The sequence below is a fragment of the Apium graveolens genome, chromosome 9 (assembly GCF_009905375.1).
Source record: "Apium graveolens cultivar Ventura chromosome 9, ASM990537v1, whole genome shotgun sequence".
In the NCBI taxonomy this organism is placed as follows: domain Eukaryota; kingdom Viridiplantae; phylum Streptophyta; class Magnoliopsida; order Apiales; family Apiaceae; genus Apium; species Apium graveolens.
The window spans coordinates 271,845,520-271,855,660 of NC_133655.1; the positions used below are offsets into that span (position 1 = coordinate 271,845,520).

The window sequence follows — 10,141 nt, forward strand, 5'->3', positions numbered from 1 at the left end:
ATAGATAGATTTTGACGTTAAAAAGATTCAAATGCAACTAAAATATATAAAATCCTGGATAAAATCCTCATTAATAAGTTATGCATTTATAAAATATTATATCAGGATTTTCTTAATTCACAATCTCAAAATATCCAATTCCTCATCTCTAAGTCTATAAAACGGAAATTCCTCCATTGCTATTGTCATCAGTTTAGCAGCTATCAATCACAAGATAGGTAATGTTACTCTCTATTCTTCTTGGGTTATTGCATGAATGCATGAACATCTGAAATTGTCCCTTCCCTGTTCTTATAGTATTTTGTAAGAATTTAATATCTATGTTCTGTTTCTTGATCACAGATTATTGTACGCATGGCCACTGAAGCAGGAAGCTCGACGGTTGCTAAGAGAAGAGCATCTGCTCTTATTGTTGATGATAGTTCCATAGTTAGAATGATCACCACAAAACACCTGAGTACCATGGAGTTTGAAGTTTCCTCGGTTAAAGATGGAGTGGAAGTTGTAGCTATGTATGAAGCTGGAAAGGGGCATTTCGATGTTATAGTTATGGATTTGGAAATGCCGGTGGTGAATGGTATCCAGGTTAGTTTTTCAAATTATCGAATAATATTTGCCAATATAAATAAATTTAGATGTCTATATTGTTTGATTTCAGGCCACTGCAGAGTTACGGGCCATGGGAGTGGACTGCAAGATAATAGGAGCCACTGCCTGCAATGATGCATCTCTAAAGCAAAGTTTTTTGGAGGCAGGGTTGGATCACCTCTTTGAAAAGCCTCTGGACGTTGCTAAACTCAAAAGCTGCCTCCAGTGAAAAGCCTCTGGACGTTGCTATGTGTTGGAATACAGTGTTATTGTGTTATTGTATGTTAAATTATTAAATTTGTGGCGAGTGAATATGAACTTGGATAATAGTCCAATTTATCATATTTGGAATAACAATTTCTTAATATTCAATAATATATTTGGATATTTAATATTTACATAAATTTTTCTATATTACGTGACTGTCTTTCACGTTTTTAAATTTTATATCCTACAAGTTAAGAAAGTCATAAAATTGAATGTTTTTGATGTTAAAATAAAATAAATTACTGAAATAATATTAGTGAAAGTTGCCGATCAAAATTTAAAATAACAATCATATGAACTAAATAATTATTCTTTCGTACTTCTAGCAAAAATATTTTTCACTTTGTAATTTTTAACCAAATAATGTTAACATATATCATTAATAAAAGCTATATTTATGTTGAATTTTTTGTTTAATGATTATTATAAAAAAATATAAATATCATATTATTGAATAAACTCAGATTTACTATGTTTAAAATTATTTTATAGTAGGAAAGGGCTGTAATTTGTGTCGGTCAGCTCGTTAGCTGGCCTGACTCGAACTCGTTTAAGTGCCCTCGAATTAGCTGGTTTAACTCTCAGTTTGTTTAGTTAAACGAGTCGAGTTCGGGCCAAGATATCGCCTTATTTAATTAACCGAATCGGCTCGACTTGAGCCGTAAAATCAAATGAGCTAGTCGGCTTGTTAAAATCGGCTCATTTAAATAAACGAGACGACTCGACTTTACTCGTGAAGTTAAACGAGTCAAGTTCACGTAGAGATTTAGGTTCGATTAGTTAAATGAGCTAGTTCGGCTCGACTCGATTAATCTAGGCTCGAAACTCGGCTCGCGTAATCCGAATTACAACCAAGGTATTCATAAATATATTTACCATCTTCTGAAAATATTTGCAAAAATATAGTGCAACCAAAATCAACCATATATGTAATTAGTTGTATCGAGTTTTTTTGTCGCATTTGACATTGTGTAGAGCTGCAAAAACTTGTCTATGTTGCATCCAGTTGAATTGTTGTAGAAAGCTGTATTTTTATATTTTTTTTTAAAACATAACATTCTTGCAAAAAAAAAAAATTTTGCAATTTTAAATAAAAGTTGACAGTATTTTTATAAAAATATTTTTAAACTTAGATATTTTTGAAAAAAACTCTTTCCTTAACTCGGTTATAAGTCACGCTATTATCTCTATCTCTAGCATGATTTTTGTTACCTTAAAAACAAAATATATAAAAACCAGAAATACTATTTAATCTAATATTTAAATCTTTTTAACCTTTTAATATATGTTATTTATATTATTAAATTTAAGAAGAACAATTATGTCTAATATTGAAACATTTGTTTAAATATATTAACAACCATTTTGACGATAAACCTAATTTTTTGCATAAAGAAGCAAACAAAATGTTCGTAATAATTGAGCCCCTCACAATGCCCTGACAACCATATCCCTCAATTACTAGAGTCGAACCAGCTCCAACATGACTCCACCTCCTTATTTCATTCCTCATTTGTTCCAATCATCAACGCCTGTAGTAAAAATATTACCCATCTCATTCCAAAAAATGTTTCCACGTTTGATTGTCCAACATCTCGCATCAACGAACCACCCTCATTATCATCCGATTCCGTACCTTTGACCATTTCTCATAATTTATTCACCCTTTGGCCTTGTGCATTGACATGCTTCTCTTTTAAAAATTTATCAAAACTATTATGAATAACCCCAAGGTCCATATCAATCATTTACAATCCCATAACTCACCCAAAAGACTTCTCAAAAACTACCAACATGGCACGGTTCATGGATTTATCCATGGCCAAGAAACGAGCGAGACAGTTCTAACTAGCTTGCCAGACTGAGACTAGGAGTTAAAGTTTCTTGTCTTTATTTTTTTGCTCCAGTTGTTAAATCATTTTGGAGTGTTTTGGATTGATGAATCTGTTGGACAAACTTAGTATTTTAGACTAAGTTGTCAATCATTTTGAGACTCTATATGAGTGAGACACATTATGTGTTAGTGGTTTGTATTTATTGGAACGTATTCTTCTCTTCGAGGGGATTCCAACGCATATTAACACGCTCAAAATGAGTAAAAGGTGAATGAGAACTGATGTTCCAAAGTTTTACCTTTTAATATGAAAAGTGGTTTTGTACCACATCGAGAGTAGCACAAACCTATTCCTTAGTTTTTCTTATAAATACCATGTACCACATCGAAAAGAAAAACAAGTCCTTTCAAGCCTCTCTTTATAAATAGAGTCTTAGGGCACCAGTTTTATTAAGTCGAGAAAATAAGAGTCATCTCTTTCATTCTCGGTCTCTTTAGTCTTAAATTTTTCCAATATTCCGGTGATAGTTCTCGGGCTCAGTTCAAGTTCGCTGAGAGTATATTCGATCTATCGATTATACTAGTATCTCGTTTTATCCTGGGAAGCAGGTCGCTAAACACGGATGGTGCGGGGCGAAACTGCTTTAAGGAGACAGTTTTCTGGACTCGAGATTAAATCCAATCTCTGTTTGTTTTCTCAAACCCTTCTCCTAATTTAATTGTTAATTCTCATATGCTTATGTGATTTAAGAATTAACAATGTTTTGTGAAGTAGTTATATATTCAATATATATATATATATAACAATGTCTTTATCGTACAAGATTGCTAACAATCTTAAAGCAGTTTACTTCAATTTTCATACTTTCTTGTGAGTAGACGCAAAAGTCAATTTGATTGTTTAAATTGGATTTATTTATGGGTATATGAGTGGCCATTATTTGCCTCATTAATTAAATTAAATTTAGTGCGTTAATTTCTTTGATCACTTGTTGCCATGTGCTTGAAATTAATATAAATTTGATTTTAAGTGGTGCTTTGTTTAAGCATAACAGGTACGAGGCAAAAGTAAGCACAAAGTTGTTGGATAATTGCTTTCTTATAAGGCTATTGATGCTTTAATGGTTATTGATTTATGATCAACTTATATTCAAGTGGACATATTTGGTGACATCTCTTTCGGGTTGATCATTATAAATTGGTAGATTAAACCCAAATTTATAATTCGTCCATGTTTTTGCTATTAATGGATAGCTTATTATGTTTTGTTAACATGGTGATTGATTTCTTAATTCTGAATTGATTTTGGAATTATTAGTACACTGATACAAGAATCATATATGCTATAGTTTACATGCATGTTTGCAAGTTCATAACATGATATTGCTATGCAATTAAATGATATGGCTACATAAATGTGACCCTTCATGATGGAACTTGATTATTTGGTGATTAATTTTTTAATCATTGTTGAGTGATGATAAGGCGTCAATTATTATTGTTTAATCTTTAATAATGGAGTTATATCACAAACTTGTAATACTGGATAGAATGCAGTAACATGTTTGTTGTTAAATAATGTGACGAGGTGGGCAGCTGAAGTGAACCAGATTTATAATTGCTCAGGATTCTCCACATTAAAAAACCTAATGGGCCTGGAGTACAGGTTATGGGTCGGCACATAAATTATATTTTTCTGGTTGGATTTTTCCTCCAGTTAAATAGTAATTTCACGTGTTGGTGTCGGTCTGCTGCGGCAGTGACACACGAGCCTATTATAGTGATCCATGTGATACTTAATACGGCGAATATTGATATCAGTATTTATGCTGAACTTTGGAGAGAATCCGAAAAGTTATTAACCCTAACGCATCAGTTGATCAAGGATCACTGAATGTGGGTTTATTGAAGATTTATGTTCTTCCTTGGGCCTTTTCTGGTTGTACCAGTAGGTGAGACATAAATGTAGGTTCGTGTGAACCATGTAAATATTTTCGAGAAATTCGGTAATTGAATTTTTAATGATAAGAACTACGGGAAGTTCTTTTAACATGATATTAAAATCTTATAGGTTTTAATGAATAACGTAAAACCTGCTCAGATGAGAGGTAGTGACACGATACGTGTTTACTGTCTAGTTTGATAGTAAAACATTTGTCACTCATACTCGTAGTCGAGTCAATATTGAAGCTAAATAGAGAGATGTGTGCTCTATAAACTCAAGGGTAAATCCAACTTAATACAGATAATTAAGATGGTTGTGAATAAGTTTGATCATGAATAATCACCGGGCAAATTCTGTTTGCAACGTGAATATTCATGAGGTCGTTGCACCTTACTCGCATTATATAAATGGAGTAGATGCAGACTTGAGTTGCGCTCTGAAAAAGATGCAAAATGATTGTGATCAGCTCAGACTATCACTGAATTTGAGGATATTAGTTACGAAGGGCTAATCGTTCCTTAAACATGATACCACAGAAGGAAATAATTAAATTTCCTATTAGTTTTGGAATATTTTCTGACATTCTGTAAAATATTAAAATTGTGGGGGTATCTAAAATAGAAAATTATTGAATTTTCTATGAATAGTGGAATGTAATGAAACATTCTTGAAAATAATTGAAATGTGGGGGTATCTCGAAACTTGATACCAATACCTCTGTTGGTAGCATGAGATCCAAAATCAATTGAGATATTTTGGATGGATACATAGACAATGGTTGAGTCTAATAATATCCGATATATGAATCTAATTTTTGAGATTCGTAAGAATACTATTACAGAGTTTAGGAATGCTTATGCGATAAGCTAGTAGATCCTAGTAGATCTGTAATTAAAAGTCATCTAAATGAACTTACGAGTTATTGGATGAATGTGAGGATGAACCTGCAGAGAGCAAAAGACTTGGATAATTGCTAGTCCCGAATGTCTTGATAATTTGCTTGAAGGTGAACTCGTAAATTTAATAGAAGCAATGCGCTTCATTTATAATTTCTTAATAAGTGAATATATCAAGAGAAAATTTGACTATTACTGAGAGTCAATAAATCAAGATTTTCTAGCACGTGTACTAGAAAATGGATTGTGCATGTTCTCTCTATGTCCTTTGTGGGGGAAAGGATGTTAAGAAATAGAGAGAGTGGTTCTGTTTGACAGAATCTTGTTTAAAAAAATATATAGATCTTCTTACGAGATAGAAGCATTAGGACCCAAATGAATTTTTAAATTGGGAAAATATATCTGGGTCTGAAGGAAGTATAAGGTCAGACTGATACAAAAATATTACAGTCGAAAGTGATGACCTTATATAATTTATGAAATATTCTCGAGTTTTGAGAATAAGGTTCATTAAGATGATACTAAAATTATCGTATTGTGAAATTTAAAAGTGCATCAATGAACATTGAGATGGTCTTTCTAAATAGATATTTGGAGAAATATCTATTTACGTGAACCCGAGGGTTGCTCTAGATAAAGCAAGAGTAGAAAATCTGTATTTTCGGTGATCATGTTGAGTGAAACAACATTGACACGAAATAATGGCATATTAAATTTGATATTGCTATGATAAGCAATGGCTTCAAATAAATGACATGGTTGCCATTTTGAGGACGCTCAATATTGGTTGCTATGTGAATAATGATTGCCAGTTTAAGGACGCTTAAACTCGGTAATGATGCAAACTGAAATTGCTGGTTTTTGGGACGCTAAAATCTGGTAATATCAATAACAAGTGAAGCCTTAAGTAATAACTAGTAAAGTTATTTCACAAATATGAAATATGTCAATATGAGATGTCAAACTGATTCAAAATCAGAGAATTGACAAGTGTGCATGTGTTATTTACACATGATATGCAAGTCATAATTGATTGCATGTGAGTGATCTGATCATTACGAGAAGTAATGACAAGAGGATCATCTCTGAAATTCTTGATGAGATTGAAAAGTTTTGATTTGAAGATTACAATCTTCGTGACTTTAAAAGTTTTAGACGATACATGTCACATGTTGGTGATGTGAATTTTGAAGAGGTCAACGAAGCTAAAGTTGTCATAGCTGGAATGGATTTATATATATCCAAGCGTAGATGAACAAGGATCTCTCAAGAAGGATTGCAAGTCTGTTGTACTTTTTAAAATTGTACAAAATTAGACATAGGTTACACAGTTGGTAAACTGGGTAGATGCACGAGTACAATGGAAATTGGTCACTTGGAAGTGATTGCAATGAGATTTAAGGTGTATGATATGTGCTCGTGAGCTTGGACTTCAATACGAAAGATATCTAATTGTACTATGTGAATATAGTATGTAAATTAGATATTTGACTTTAAGAACTTAAAAGTCATTCGAGAATACATTTCACACTTAGCAGTCGTGTCATGGAAATCCTAAACTTAGCTCGATTCATGATGGAATACGAGTCTGGTGCATAAAATAAATGCAGTTAAAAGGCCGAGTAGCCACTTTGTAAGGATATTCCTAAATGACAAGGAAAATGTGTCTTCAATATGCATATATCGTGTAATCAATATGCAAATTGGGAGATCACATTATTGTGTATGAAATGGTATGTCTCACATCTATGATGAGGACATAATACCATTAAACAACTATTCTCAACGAGAATTATCATGATTGACTATGTAAAGTTAAATGATAATGTTTGGATCCACTAACCAGATGGTTAAACTGAGCGAATCTGTTTAAGCCAAGGGAATCTAGTTAGACCGAGAGATAGTTGTCAAATCATCGAGAGGAATGGGCCTTGCCTATTGCTTAACGGCGTCATGGTGGACACCCAACCTTGCTGACTGGAGATCCCAAGAACTTGGTTCAATGGGACAACTAAATCATGATGACCAAATCACTGTGGGGGTAACCCCTGGCCTATTTCTATGATGATGAAACAGTGAGACCCGTAAGGTACGAGGTTAAGCTTTATGCTTTTAATGATCTTTGACGAATACAGGGATTTCAAGTTTGAATACATAATATTCGGTTAAGTAAACGCGGGTTACTCTATAAGATAAAGATCACCTATGTAAGAGAGAAGTATGGCCGCTTCAAAGGAGAATTGCGAGGCACAATTCTTTAGAAACTCTTGCAGAACCAGGACGATGTTCCAGGGCCAAAATGGACATAATCATGAGAACTGAATGAGTCAGGAAAGTTATAGTGATGAGTATGTCATCGTTTACACAAACGGTCGAACAGTTCAAGGACATCGCGTCATACTGTCTACCAGTAAAGTCGATATACTTATTCGAGCGAAGGTTCAAGGAGCATTCTCTACCTATCGTATGCTATATCCGACCGCCGGAACTATCACCAAGTCAAGCTCCGCGTCTGTCTGTCTATATGGTGCGTGCTACTGGACCATCAATCTCATTTGTGGGGGATTGTTGGACAAACTTAGTATTTTAGACTAAGTTGTCAATCATTTTGAGACTCTATATGAGTGAGACACATTATGTGTTAGTGGTGTGTATTTATTGGAACGTATTCTTCTCTTCGAGGGGATTCCAACGCATATTAACACGCTCAAAATGACTAAAAGGTGAATGAGAACTGATGTTCCAAAGTTTTACCTTTTAATATGAAAAGTGGTTTTGTACCACATCGAGAGTAGCACAAACCTATTCCTTAGTTTTTCTTATAAATACCATGTACCACATCGAAAAGAAAAACAAGTCCTTTCAAGCCTCTCTTTATAAATAGAGTCTTAGGGCACCAGTTTTATTAAGTCGAGAAAATAAGAGTCATCTCTTTCATTCTCAGTCTCTTTAGTCTTAAATTTTTCCAATATTCCGGTGATAGTTCTCGGGCTCAGTTCAAGTTCGCTGAGAGTATATTCGATCTATCGATTATACTAGTATCTCGTTTTATCCTGGGAAGCAGGTCGCTAAACACGGATGGTGCGGGGCGAAACTGCTTTAAGGAGACAGTTTTCTGGACTCGAGATTAAATCCAATCTCTGTTTGTTTTCTCAAACCCTTCTCCTAATTTAATTGTTAATTCTCATATGCTTATGTGATTTAAGAATTAACAATGTTTTGTGAAGTAGTTATATATTCAATATATATATATATAACAATGTCTTTATCGTACCAGATTGCTAACAGAATCATCTCCATATCTTCCATTTTATTACAATCTCGTCATTATCAGTCTCAAGTTGTACATAATTTAGCTTCTCATAGTATACTGTCCACAAAATTGGAAAAAAACTCTCATATTTTTAGTATAAATGCTCCTTCCTTTATATCATATAGTTGGCACCAAAGCTCCACGTATGATCACAAACATAATTTAGGTCATGTATACTTGCATTTACCTTATAGATACTATGTATAGACTTGTCATTAGCTATTAATACATCCAAGATGTGACCGACTACAACTATAATGGGGATTTTTTGTAGGTATTTTTCATCCAAGCTTATTATATGTCTTAAATAAATTATAGATGGAATTCGAGTTTGTACCCATAGATTTAGTCAGCTAGAAGTAGTTGCATATATTTTGATAAATATAGGAAGAGTCATGGGCAAGTTGGAGTCATGCAGTGTTTTTGAGAGTTTTTCTTGTAGACGTTACATTTAGTAGTTTATTTATTCAATTTTGTAATCTGATTTATCTTTTTTAGAAATAACAGTACTTAGCTTTATTTTTTCATTCAAATATATAAATGTATATATGTCTGCATCTGGTTTGAATATACCACTTGGTTCCGAGCTTTGTTTATTGCATGCCAAAGTTTATAAAAAAACACACAACAGTGGAGACACAAAAAAGCAAAGAGAGTTCAATATGGATTAAATACCTGGTGTTGACAAAAAGCAACTACACAACATGATCATTAAAAATGAAGGTTTACATGTAAGGAAATGTTGTTTGGGAGGCAGTGGAAAAGACAAATACAAAAGGGACTATTGATGATAAAATTGATAAGATGGCTCTAGCCTCCATTTATCAAGGCATGCTGAGGATATTCTATTATCTATTGTTGATAATAAAACAATGAAGAAGACTTGGGAAGCTGTAAAGACAATATGCTTGGGTCAGATCGGTTTAAGAAGGCATGTATGCAAATGTTGAAGGCTTAATTCGAGTTTTTGAGTATGAAGGACACATAACTGATCGATGATTTATGTATGAAGTTGAACAGAATAGTAACGAATATACGAGCATTGGAGGAAAATGTGGATGAGGTATATGGTGTAAAGAAGCTACTTTGAGCTGTTCCGTCAAAGTTTTTCCAAATTACTGCCCAATAGAACAATTTAGTAACTTGGAGATAATGACTATCGAGGAGGAAATGGGGTCTCTAAAAGAACACAAAGAAAGACTATGTGGACATATGAAAGCAATGATGGACAACTAATATTGACAGAAGAGGAATGGAAGAAATAGGAGGGAAATGAGAGCCAACTATTAATGACAAAG

The 10,141-nt window shown here is 33.5% G+C and overlaps 1 protein-coding gene across 1 annotated transcript; it reads left to right on the plus strand.

The window, feature by feature from the left end:
* The first annotated feature begins 354 nt into the window (after nt 1-354).
* On the plus strand, nt 355-817 carry LOC141686346 (two-component response regulator 24-like). The gene is made up of 2 exons (XM_074491386.1): nt 355-585; nt 659-817. The coding sequence occupies exons 1-2, from the start codon at nt 355-357 to the stop codon at nt 815-817; spliced, it is 390 nt and encodes a 129-aa protein (XP_074347487.1).
* The last annotated feature ends 9,324 nt before the right edge of the window (nt 818-10,141 follow it).